The sequence below is a fragment of the Equus quagga genome, chromosome 14, assembly GCF_021613505.1.
Source record: "Equus quagga isolate Etosha38 chromosome 14, UCLA_HA_Equagga_1.0, whole genome shotgun sequence".
In the NCBI taxonomy this organism is placed as follows: Eukaryota; Metazoa; Chordata; class Mammalia; order Perissodactyla; family Equidae; genus Equus; species Equus quagga.
In genome coordinates this window covers 31363563-31376515 of record NC_060280.1, presented here as the reverse complement: position 1 = coordinate 31376515, position 12953 = coordinate 31363563, and the positions used below count along the sequence as shown (strand labels likewise).

General features: G+C 54.6%; 1 protein-coding gene across 3 annotated transcripts in view; it reads right to left on the bottom strand.

Moving 5' to 3' along the window:
- The window catches only part of MYO7A (myosin VIIA), an 82352-nt gene extending 69857 nt beyond the window's left edge, over nucleotides 1-12495 (bottom strand). For all 3 annotated transcript variants that reach the window (XR_006885082.1, XM_046638154.1, XM_046638155.1), the window contains exons 1-2: nucleotides 12329-12495; nucleotides 10291-10353 (exon numbers count right to left, since the gene is read on the bottom strand). Coding sequence is in view for 2 of the 3 variants with exons in the window: in XM_046638154.1 (XP_046494110.1) it covers nucleotides 10291-10308 (18 nt within the window). In the remaining variant the exon portion in view is untranslated. The remainder of the gene's footprint in view (nucleotides 1-10290; nucleotides 10354-12328) is intronic.
- Nucleotides 12496-12953: the final 458 nt, after the last annotated feature.

The following is a 12953-nucleotide window of genomic DNA, read 5'->3' as shown; positions in this document are numbered from 1 at the left end:
TGATCCAGCCCAGGACCTGGCTCACAGAAAATGCTTCCACTCAGGGAACAGAGAATAACCAAAATTAAAGACCTCATGAAATAGAGCAAGAAATGGAGGCTCAGAGAGGCTGAGCAAGGAGCTCAGGGCCACACAGCCAACAGAAGTGCCTCAGTGTGCCTGGGTAACTTGAAGCAAGTTCCAGCTTCTCTGATGTCACATGGGTGGCTGGAGCAGAGGCTCTCCCAGTTCCAGAGGCATGATTTCCTAGAATGGGTTTGTTTAAAAGTTCTCAAGGGTCCCGAAAACTGCAGTGGGGCCTCCCCCAGGGAAGCCAGCACACAGGCACAGTGAACGCTAGTTAAGATCTCGGTTCAGGTCCCAGTATCACTGTGTGACTTTGGGTAAGTCTTTCAGTCTCTCTGGGCCTCAGAGAGGCCTTAAAATGGAAGGAGTCAACGCAGGCAAAGAGGAGAGACCCAGAAAAATGGGAGTTGTCTTTGAGGTCCACCTGACTCCCCACCAGGCATCTGCCCACGGCAGGATCAGTGTTAACTCCCCATGGGGCCTTAGTCCATTATGCCTCTTCCCTCCTCGGTGACAGGGCCTGGGGCTCGGTCCCTGTTTGTGGAATGAAAAGGAGTCTATTTCAGAACATTTACCGCCTCACCCCACCCTGGGACGATGGTTTTATTAGCCCCATTTTCACAGGTGGGGAAGGTGAGCCCACCGACTTGCCAGAGGCGCCTGTGAGCAAGGACTTGTCCTGCTTCTAGTCCGCAGGCCAGGCCGCAAAGTCCCCCAGGCATCCCCCGCCCCGTACATCAGGCTGCTCTGCCTGCTCCGACCCCGCACAGGCACGGAAGCCCCTCCCCGCCCTGGCCCATCCACCATGCCTGGATGCAAAAGTCACCGCCGCCAGGGAGGGCCGCCGGGGCCAAGTTCCCGCTGGGACAGCATGCGGCTCCGGAGTGTCCCCGTGTGCGTGCACCCTGGGGCTCTGTGACCCTGAGGCCCGCCTGGCTCCTGAGAGGCAGGGAAACTGAGGCCCGAGGCGGGGTCTCCGGGGTTCGCCCACCCGCTCTCGGCCCGGGTCTCACCGGCATGACCGCGTAGGTCTTCAACGCCTGGTTCAGGCTGCGCACCAGCGCCCACTTGCCGGGCGGCCTGGCGCGCGCCCCTGGGTCGGCGGGGTCCGCGGGGTCGGCGGGGTCCGCGGGGGGCTCCATGGCGCGGAGGGTCTGGCGGCGGCCACGGCGGCCGCAGGGCTCGGGCTCCCTAATTCACCTGATCCCGCGCGCGCCGCCAGCCGGGGAACCCTAGACCCGGCCATCTGCCGCGGGCCCATGGCGACGGCAGCTTAGGTGACGCCCGCGGGCGGGAACGCGGAGGGGGCGCCCGCCCCGCCCCGGCCCCCTCCCGTCTCGGCGGGACCCCCAACACCCCAACATGGTCGGGATTCCCGGCCGGCTTCACCCGGGCCCCTCGAGCTGCGGGCCCCGGCACAAACGAGGCGCCTGGAACTCATCTTGACTGCGGTTTTGGAGGAAATCAGTACTTCTTCCGTGGAGAGAAACATGGGGAGGTAATGGAGTAGAACACAGTAACCTCTGTGAATTCTTAAGACTCAAGGGAAAGGTGCATCAGAAATCTTTCTAGCTCACTGGCTCCCCTGGGGAGTGAGGACATATAAAAATCTTCCTGGGGTCGCAAGACTTTGGAGGGAAACCCCTTGAAGACGCTGGCTCTGGTCCTCACCCGGCCTCTGGGGCCGGCTAGGAGGTGATGGCCAGCCTGCAGAGGAGGCCCTGAGGCCTGGGGGAGGGAGCTCCCGGGTTCAGGACAGTGAGCTACCCCTGATGGCTCAGAGCTCACCCCACAGAGGACGTCTAGCTGGGCTCCTGTGTCCTGGCAGCCACACAGGGCTGGACACCAGGCTTGGGTCCATGCTGGGCCATGAGCCACAGCAGCCACCATCCCATCCAGAGGGTGTGGAATGAATGCCCAGGCCCTGTGATCCCCTCCCACTCCTGCCTTCTCTCCTCTCCCCACTTATCTTTCTCTTCCTCCCCTCTTGCCTCCTTCTTTCTCTTCTCTCTTCCAGGCCTCTTGTTTTTGGAATTGTCTGGAATCCTGGAAGCCCAGCTGCTCCCACAACAAACAAGCAAACTGTGGTGGGAGGTAGGGGGATGGCACAGAGACAGCCATGCCTTGCACAGGGCTCGGAGCTGCCCCGCTAGCCCCCGCCACCTTCTACCCGGCCCCTGTCCCAGCCTCGGGGACCCCAGTGCTCTGCCACCCAGTCCAACACGGACTGACGGCAGGAATTCCCAACCACCTCCTGCGCCCTCAGGGCCCCTGCTCCCAGGAGGGGTCCTTCCCTCCGTCAAGCCCAGAACAAGCAACCCCCCATCCACGGGAGTCCACAGGCACAGGACTCAGACCCTCAGACAGAGGAGGTGCCGGTGGTGGGCTTCCAGCACGCTTTCATCCATCCACATAACCACCCTTCACGGGCTCAGACTAAAGCTTAGGGGACACCGTCCTCCAAGCTCCCAGTCTGGGGGTGGACAGACCCGGACACAGATAAGCATGGTGCCACCAGGTAGGGGGCGGATTAGCCCTGGAGAGACGGGATAGTATGGCCACTAAGAGGTTGGAACTCCAGAGGCAGACAGCTTAGGTTCAATTCTAGCTAGGCCACTCATAGGCAGTGTGACCTTGGGCAAGTACCTCACCCTCTCTGTGCCTTTGTTCCCTCATCTGTCCAATGACAGAGTAACTCATGAGGCACTCGTGACGATTAAACAGGAGAACGTGTGTAACTCAGATGTGCCTGTTAGAGCAAATGCTGTATGAGTGTTGGTTATTATTAACTGAGCAAGTCATGTGACTGGTGACACTTGAGTGATGTGATTTTTCAGGCAGACATGAAGGGGAAGGGCGTTCCAGAAGAAGGAACAGCCGAGCACAGAGAAGCAGAGGTAAGAAGGAAGCAGTGGCGAAGGAGGTCTGGTGGATGGAGAGAGGCGTGGTGGGGGAGAGTCAGCAAAGTGCTGAGAACCTGGCCCTGCCTGACCCAGACCCACGGCTCGAGCCCCTGCACCCAGGCCACCTGGAAACTGAGGCCGGGGAATAGACCCTTTCCCTGCAGGGGGCCTGCATGCCAGGTCCGGGCGGCTAGTCTAATGGCCCCGTGACCTGCTCTGGCATCACACCACAGCCTCCCCCAGAACCAGGGCTGCCTGCTGCTCCAGCCGCATCTCCTGCTGCCCTGGCCACAGGGGTTAGGACCTCCATATCTTCACCTTTGCTTATTCTGAGCCGTGTGTCAGGAATGCTTCACCCCACTATCCTGTTCCCTGCTCCCACCCACCCACCAAGGCTCCACTGAGCCATGTGCCCTCCCTGGTCCCCACACCCTCTCCCCACTACCTTCCTTTCTGCACTCCCTTGGCACCTTATGTAGACCCATGGTGCTGCCCTCACCCCACCACACCACCCTCCAGTCCATTTCTGGCCACCCATTTTACAGATGGGGAAACTGAGGTTCAGAGGAGGGCAAAGGGACCTACTCAAGGATACATAGAAAGTTGGGACAAAAAGCTTTCAGGAAATAACTGTGCCAACTATCACCAGCAAGTGACGTCAGCAAAGATGGCAGAGTAGGGAACCCCAAGAACCCATCCCTCTGCAGAAACACCAAAAAACGTGGCCAAAACTGTCAGAATCAACTTTGCTGGAACTCTAGAAAATAGTCAAAGGTTCACAGTAATCAACTGAACATTTAATGAAGAGAAAGGTGACTGAAACCCAACAGGAGAGCTTTGTGGTGTTTTAACCTCCCCATCCCCCCACCCCACACCCCACCCCTGCCTTGGTGGCAGTCTTGAAGATGGCAGCCTGCATCCCTGGTGTGGGTGCTTGGGGCCAGAGGGAGCAGAACAGACTTTGTTATCAAAGAATCGTGATTGTTTTAACCTGTCTGGGGGCTCTCTGAAGGAATAGTACAAAGAGCTGGCCTTATTTCCCTAACTTGGAAATCCTGCAGGATGGAGAAGCAGCTATGGAGGACATTGGTCAAAAACATCCAAAGGCAAATGAACTACCCACTAGCATCTGGGGAATAAAAAAATCAGTTGCAGTAAACAATAGACATTCCAAAAAGCCTGGAGGAAAGGCAGGGGAGTGAGATGCTTCGGGGAATAAGGGCTTTGAAAAACTCCTACATATACTGGGGCATCTAGAAGACCACCTACATGCCCAGGGTTGGACGAATGTTCAGAAAAACACCCAAGGAGACCCTAAGCTCTCCCCTCTGGCTGACCGTCAAGCTCCATGCAGACAGGAAGTGAAGGCTAAGGCAGAGCTGTAAATGGCCTGACTGAGCGTTGAAGGCGTGCGCCGACACACAGAGCCCAGCTGCAAAGACTGAGGTTGGTGCTCTGGGGTTTTTTTGGCTCCAGGTGTTTTAGAGACTTCAGTGACCACAGGGAACAAAGAAGACAGTCTTCACAAAAATGCTTTAGAAAAGTCGCTAAACAAAACCACAGCTCACAGCAAACAGCGACAACAAACCTGGGGACAGGGGAGAATCTAACTTCCAGAGTTATCATCGTTATAATATTCAAACTGTCCAGTTTCAACAAAAAATTATGAGGTATGCAAAGAAATGAGAAAGTATGGCCTGTTCACAGGAAAAAAAGAAATTACTAGAACCTTTCTCTGAGGAAGCTGAGATGTTGAACTTAATAGACAGAGCCTTTAATCCACTCTCTTAAACATGTTCAGGGTGCTGAAGGGAACCAGAACAGCATCTCACCAAATACAGAATGTCAATAAAGAGACAGAACTATTAAAAAGGGCCAAATAGAAATCCTGGAGGTGAAAAGTGCAATAACTGATACAAAAAATTAACTAGAGGGTGAACAGCAGATTTGAACAGGCAGAAGGAAGAATCAGAAACACTTGAAGAGGGGCCGGCCCGGTGGCACAGGGGTTAAGAGCACACATTCTGCTTCAGCAGTCTGGGGTTTGCTGGTTCAGATCCCGGGTGCGGACATGGCACTGCTTGGCACACCATGCTGTGGTAGGCGTCCCACGTATAAAGTAGAGGAAGATGGGCACGGATGTTAGCTCAGGGCCAGTCTTCCTCAGCAAAAAGAGGAGGATTGGCAGCAGATGTTTGCTCAGGGCTAATCTTCCTCAAAAAACAAAAAAAAAGCACTTGAAGAGGTTAATTGAGGTTGTCCAGTCTGAGGAGTAGAAAGTAAAAAAGGATTAAGAAAAATGAGCAGAGGGGGGTGGCCCCATGGCCGAGTGGTTAAATTCGTGCGCTCTACTTCAGCGGCCCAGGGTTTCACCAGTTCAAATCCTGGGCACGGACATGGCACTGCTCATCAGGCCATGCTGAGGTGGCGTCCCACGTGCCATAACTAGAAGGACCCACAGCTAAAAAAAAAATACACAACTATGTGCCAGGGGGCTTTGGGGGGGGGGGAATGAAAAATAAAATCTTTAAAAAAGAAAAATGAGCAGAGCCTAAGAAACCTGTGGGACGAACATCAAGTGGACCAACATATGCATAATGGGAATCCCAGAAGAAGAGAGAGAAAGGGGCAGGAAGACTATTTCAAGAAACAATGGCCCAAAACTTCCTAACCTTGATGAAAAATGTAAGTCTGTAAATCCAGAAAGCCCAAGAAATTCTGAGTATGATAAACTCAAAAAGAGCCACACTGAGACACATTATAATCAAACTGTTAAAAGACGAAGACAAAGCAGTGAGAGAGAAGTGACTCATTGTATACAAAGGATCTTCAATGTGATTAATAGCTGATTTCTCATCAGATACCACAGAGGCCAAGAGGCAGTGGTATGACTTATTTAAAGCATTGAAAGAAAAACAAAACAAAGCAAAACACTGTCAAAAAAAATTCTACATCTGGCCAAACTATCCTTCGAAAGTGAAAGAGACCCCTAATGTGATGGTATTAGGAGGTGAGGCATCTGGGAGGTGGTCAGGTCACATGGGTGGAGCCCTTATGAATGGGATTTGTGCCCTTATAAAAGAGACCCCAGAAAGCTCCCTCATCCCCTTCCGCCATGTGAGGACACAGGGAACAAGGAAGCGGACCCTCAGCAGGCACCCAATCTGCCAGCACCTTGATCTTGGATTTCCCAGGCTCTAGAACTCTAAGAAATAAACTTCTGTCATTTATTTCAAAAAAGTAAATAAATAAAAAGTGAAAGAGAAACTAAGATATTCCCAGATAAACAAAAGCTGAGGGAGTTTGTCACCAGTAGACCTGCCCTACGAGAAATGCTAAAAGTAGTCCTTCAGGCTGCAATGAAGGGGCGCTGGACAGGAACTCCCAGCCACCCGAAGAAATCAAGCACCTGGGAAAGGCAACGACAAAGGTAAATATAGAAGCCAGCATTATTGCTACTTTTGTTTGTAACTCCTCTTTTTTTCCTGTATGATTTAAAAGACAAATGCATAAAACAATAATTACAAATCTATGTCAATAGACACATAGTATCTAAAGATGTAATTTCTGACAATAACAATATAAAGGGAGACAGATAGAGCTGTCTAGGAGCAGAGTTTTTATGTACGATTGAAGCTAAGTTGGCATTAACTCCCACTAGATTGTTCTAAATGTAAGATGTTAATTGTGAATCCTGGGCAACCCCTAGAATATAGGTATACAGAGAGGAAGTGAGAAAGAAATCAAAACAGTGCACTGGGGGAAAAATCAGTTAAACACAAAAGAAGGCAGTAATAGAGGAATTGAAAGAAAAAAGATATGACATATAGAAAAACATAGCACAATGGCAGAAGTAAGTCTTTAAATGGAAATGAATTAAACTCTCCAATTAAAAGGTAGAGGTTGGCAGAATAGGTTAAAAAAAACCCCAAAAACCCATGATCCAACTAAATGGTATCTACAAGAGACTTATTTTAGATCCAAAGACACAAAATAGGTTGAAAGTGAAAGAATAGAAAAATCTGTTCCATGCAAATAGTAACCAAAAGAGAGCCGGGGGCCTATACTGATATAGGCTATATGAAATAGGTTTTAAGATAAAAATTGTTAGAAGAGACAGAGAAGGATATTATATTTTAATAAAAGGGTCAAACCAGCTGTTACCAATAGCCCACAGTTTATCTTTAAACTTCCCTCTGCCCGTGAATCTGGGCAAAGTACATCCAGTCCCTAGTCTGGCCCCACCACGCAGCCGGAAATCGTGTCCTGCTGAAACACAGCAGCCCTCCGTGAGGTCCTTAAAGAAGTGGGTGGTGTGCACCACGCATCTCTGGGTTCTTGCAAGCACCAGCTGGCCTTGCAACCTGGGGCAAGTCCCTCCTCCTGAGACTTCAGTCCCCCATCTGTATGTGAGAAGCTACTGCAATAGCCTCAGAGCCTCCCCTGAACACTCCCCACACACCCACCCACCCAGCCACTTCAGGCAGGGCAGAAGAGCCCCATCCCCAGGCTGCCCCCTGCTCCTGGACTCCTGCTGTCACAGTTCTGCTCACACGCACCCTTGCTGTGTTTCTGAGCCACCTCCCTCTCTGGTCTAGGATCTCCTCCAGGCCAGGGAGCAGTCAATTTATCTCTGCATCCTTGGTGCCCAGCCTGGTCAGAGAAGAGACTCAGTGCCGCTTTGCTGGGTGGGTGAGTGAGAACATGGCTGGAGGAGGTGGCTGCTGGCACACTAGCAATCTCCAACCCCCCACCCCCCCAGCCAACTTCCAAAGCCATCAACACGATGCATCTGCCCAGACTGCCACCGGGTTCCTAGGAAAGAGCCCATGCTCTGCAAATGCCACCAGACAGGGGCAGTCTGACCTCTCCTCCCTTAAGCCCTGTGCCTGCTCCTTGTGCCACACCCTGTGCCCTGCACAGCAGCCCCCTGCCAAGATCTGCTGTCCCAGCCTGCTGCCCCCTCACGAGCGTGGCTCTCTACCCTGTCTGGACCTGCCCCAGCTTACTTCTAAATTACCCTATCTGGGCTTCGGTTTCTTCACCTGTGATATGGGCACAAAGATGCCTACCTCACAGCCTCATGATGATAAAACGGGATCATGTATAGAGAGTGCCCGGCACATAGCAGGACCAATGTGGATGCTACTTTTGAAGACTTGTAACCCTCAACAAATGAATAAAGTTTTTTCACTGGTGAAGAGATTTTGATGCTTAGCTCACCTTTATGAAGGTGTTTCCTGTGCCTGGTACCCTGTGGGGGCTCAGAAAGGCTTGCATGATGGATGGATGGATGGATAGACGGATGGCTGGGTGGATGAATGAGTGGAAGGAGGGAGGCGTGAATCTCTGTCACTGATATGTCCCATATGGGGACACTCTACACGTGGGGGAAAAGCATCGTATCCTTTGAGGTCCCCTGAGATTTTTATCCCAAATAAAGTGAGGGGGAGGAAAGAATGGGGAACTCTCATACATAATATGATTTTATTAATAGTAGTCATCATGGCAGCTAACCTCTATTGAATGGTGTCCAGCATTGGGCTGAGCACGGTACCTGCACTATGACATTTCATTCTCAAACATCCCTTTGAAGCAGGTACCACTGTCTGCCCTACCCCCTCAGACCAAATGAGGCTGTAATCACATTATTTGTTCATTCTGAGTGGGCTGGTGCCAGGGCTGAGGAGACAGTGGGAGCGGGATGAAGGCCGTCCCCCATTTCCAGGCTCCCCAGGAGGTGCTGGGTGAGCAGGGGAAGAAGGTGGGGTGATCCGGACTGCAATGTGGGCAGGGCAGGGCAGCTCCCAAAGGCAGCAGTGGCCACGGTGAGGCCTAAGGAGAAGCTGGCCAGAAAAGGGGCGACAGAACGTTCTGGGCAGACAGCCAGGACGTGAGAGAGAACGTGGGTCTCTCAAGACAGGAAGGAGTGGCAGGATGAGGGAGGGGCACGCAGCCCCAGGAGGCAGGTGAAAGAAGAAGCACCTTGATTGATCCCCTGTGAGGCATTTTGTCTTCACAACAGCCATCCCGGGACAGGACGGTGGAGCCCAGGTGTGTGGGCTCTGCCTGGGGCGCTGCACAGCTGGCTGGCTTCCCAGCGCTGGGACCCTTTTCAGGACCGAAGAAGTAACAGAAGTGGACTTTCCCTGCGAGGGGTGGGCAGAGCCGCATTCACCTGCAGACACCGCACCCAGCAGAGGCTGCCCACAGGGTGAGGTGGGCCGGCGCTCAGAGGGGGCAGGGGTGGGGAAGGGCTTGTCACCAGAGGTCTGCATCAGAGGCGCCCAAGGAAAACACCCTCGGATGGCTCTGGGGGCCCAGGCCCTCCCTCTGGAGGGCTGCGCATGCCCCCACTCTCCCAGCCCCACCTGCAGCCTCGGCCCTGGCACACAGCCAACACTCAGTGACAGCGGCTTCCTTTCCATTGGTCCTGGCTGTCTCTGATGGGCCTTTGAACAGGCTCTCAGGCCAAGGGGCTCTGGAGGGGTCTCCTCCAGCCCTGGGATGGAAGACTGTCTATCCCGATACTGCCCGATGCCCACCTTCTCACATGCACACACTCACACACAAACACATCTGCAAGACAAGGCTGCCCAGTGGCCTGTGATGGGCCCAGAGGACACAAAGCCACTGGTCAAGCCCCCACAGCACACTCCCCCGCCAGCCCAGGGGCCTGGTGCCAGGCCCAGCTGGCTCAGGGCCCACATTCCTGGCTCTGGGGACCAGGAGCTCATTAGAGCCGCAGGCTGATCACGGGGAAGGGCTGAGGGTCTGGGGCCAGCGGGGCCCTGGGAAGAAGGGGGTGGAGCACTCAGCTGGGGACAGCACCTCCGCTTCTTCCCCACATGACCCCAGGGGGCTCCGGCTCCTGCCGTGTCATCTCTCACTCACTGCTCCCCAGTTAGGCTCAAGGCCCTTCCTGGTCTGGCTTCAGTAGACCTGCCAACTTTTCTTCCCCTTCCCCAAGGGCTTTCCCACATCTCGGCCTTTGCACATACTGTTCCACTGCCTGAAATGCCTGGGGATTGAGATGTATGTAAATAAATAATTTCTACCCAGTGTGGGGAGTGCGGTGAGAAAGGTAGGTCCCCACAGATATATCAGAGGGAGGAGTTCTAGACTGGGCCTGGAAGAGTCAGGAAAAGTTTCACAGCTGGGTTTTGAAGCATAGATAGGAGTTTTCTAAAAGAAAGGATTGGAGAAGGTGTGCTATAGCTAAGCACATGAATGAGGGAATCACAGACGGGGCCGGATAAGCTCCCCAACCAGGGCTTCTGGCACAGAGAGGTGCAGGCCAGTGGGGCGCGGGAGCACTCACCTGCTGCAGGATCACCATTGTCCTTTGCCAGATGCTCCTGTGGCCTGCCTGGCCAACACGGTTCTGCGCAGGGAGAGACCATGTCACACTTCTGAACAGGCCAGCCTGCCAGCCTTGAGCCTGCCTGGGGTCTTCCCAAAGCCCCAACCCCTCTGCCTTCGGGGGCACCCTCCCCTCGGGCCATAACCAAGCCTGTGTGACCTGAGCCTCGGCCACTGTCACCAGCTCCCCTGCCCAGAGCAGCTGAGCTCTTCTCTTGGCCACTGTCATTCAGAGATTCCCAAAGGGCTCTCAGGAAGTTGCAAGTCCAGGCCCCTCCCCTGGACATATGGGCCAAGGGCCCAGAGAGGGACCAAGACTTGCCCAAGATCACACAGCAGGACAGGGCAAGTTCAGACCTAGAACTTGGTCTCTGGCCCCCAGATCAGGGCTGCCCCAGGACTGCGGGTGATGGGGGCAGCCGGGCCCAAAAGAAGGGTCACAAGCCGAGCATGACCAGCTCATGGCACGCCCTGCCTAAAACCCTTCCAGAGCACCCACTGCCCTCAGAGTGAAGGCTTTAAGCTCCCCAGTCTGGCCCAGCACTGTGTGGCTCCTGCTGATGTCTCAGTCTTGCCTCTCACTGCTGTCTTCCTTCCCCACACCTGCGCTTGGGCCCTCCTCAGCCCTCACTATTCCGGACACGTGCCATCCCTTTTCATACTTCCTGGCCTTTGCATACACTGGCCCCTCCACCTGGAATTCTGACTGGTAAATTCCCACCAAAGCTTCATGGCTCAGTTCAGATGGTACCTCCTCCGGGAAGCCTTCCCTGACCACCCCCAGGCTGCCAAGAGCCCCGATGTTTCCCTCTATCCAGCCCTGACTATACACATTATGTTGTCTGGCTGAGGTCTGTCCGCACCTCTACCCCCAAAGTTGGGGAAGTGATCTAGGGGTTCAGCTGTCGCCTCACACAGCACAGGACCAGGCCCAGAGGTGGCTCAGGAAGGGTCTGTGGGGTGGAGTGTGGTGATCCAGGGCAGCCCCAGCCCACAGGCCCTGGCATGAGGCCCCTCTGGCCCCCTCCCCGCTCCCCAGGATGAGCATCAATTTTTCACAAGGCCCATTCAGAGGCGCCGGGGCATTCGATCCTCTGCCCATGACACTGCCTGACACCTGAGCCCTGACCCCTGCCCCGGAGCTCTGGGACACAGCGGGCACACGGTGCTTCCAGAGGCCTGCACCCGGCCGGGGCTCCTGGCAGGGCTGGGAATCAGGGGACTGCCATGGGGAGCTATGTCCGAAGACGATGCCCAGCCGTCGTGCTGGCATCCTGTGCCAGCATGAGCCACCAGGGCCAGGGAACAGAACCAGGGTTTTTGTTAAAGAAAACCCAGATTTGGGGCTTTGAAGGGGTAGAAGGAGTTGGCAAAAGCTTAGAATTTAAGGGCCACACATAAGGAAAAAGCTACAAGATAGACATCTTTTTTTTCTAAAAATAGGAACTAGTCCATAGTCAAGTAAATTGCTTTTTAAATTGACAGCAAGGAGTGCAGAATTTTATTTGCATTTCTGTGCCCATGCCTGATTTCACCTCCTTCCCACAACAACCCTGGCTGTTGGGGCTTCATATTCCCATTTCACAGATGGGAAATTCGAGGAAAAGAGGCAGGAAATGACTTATCCAGGGAGAGAGAGAAAGAAAAAGATAAAGAGAGGGTTGGAGAGAGGCCAAAGAAGACAGAGACAGGGACAGAGGACTCTCTCTCTGTCACCCCAGCATGTCTGCCCCGGGCTCACCCTGGTCAGAGACACTTTGATAGACACCATGCCCTTGGCTCTTCCCTTCTCCAGGGTACAAGCCTCCATCTTTCCAGGCTCAGGACAGTTTCATTCGAGAGCTGCAGTGGCTGAGCCCCCAAAGGTGGCAGAAGGTCCAAACCCAGGAGCAAGTGGCTGTCGGGGCAGGGGCTCCAGGGTGGCCCAAGCCCATGGCCCTCCCGAAGGCCGGGAAACCCTTCTCCCAGGACCCGGGACAGCAGACACCCATCCTTACCTGGGGCCCAGCTGCCCACTTTCAGCTGCCCACCAGCCTGGGTGCAGCTGCCACCTGCACAGAGGGCTCTGGAAGTGGGGTCACAGGTCCAGGACAATCTGCAGACACACGTCCTCTCTCCCTGTGTCTTACTTGTCTCCGGGTCTCTGGGTGCTCCACTGTGTGACTCTCCGTCTCCCTCTCAGTCTCTCCCTTTCTTTCCTACCCAGGGCAGCCAGCCGGCTGGCCAGCACTGCTGCCCTCATCTCCCCACTCCAGAGCCTTCCCCCAGGAGGCGGAGTCCGAGGGGCCTCCAAGGTCTGGGTGCGGTGACATCAGCGTGGGGGGCGGGCTGTGCTGCCCAGGGCTCTGTGCGGAGCACTGGCCGCCCAGCGGGGAGGCAGGGGCGCTGGGGTCTCTCTGGGCTGTGCTGCTGACCAGCAAGGGATCCAGGCCAGGGGCCGCCCGTCCTGGCCTCCGCCGCCTCCTGTCATTTGCAGTCAAACACCTGCTCTCTCAGCACCTGGGCAGGAAACCTCACTCGGATCCTGATTTGGTGACCGATTTGCTGAATCTCGGCCCCTGCCCGCCCTCCACCAAGTCCGTTTTCTGCTCTGTAAATGGCTGTTTGAGACTCTGAGAGGAA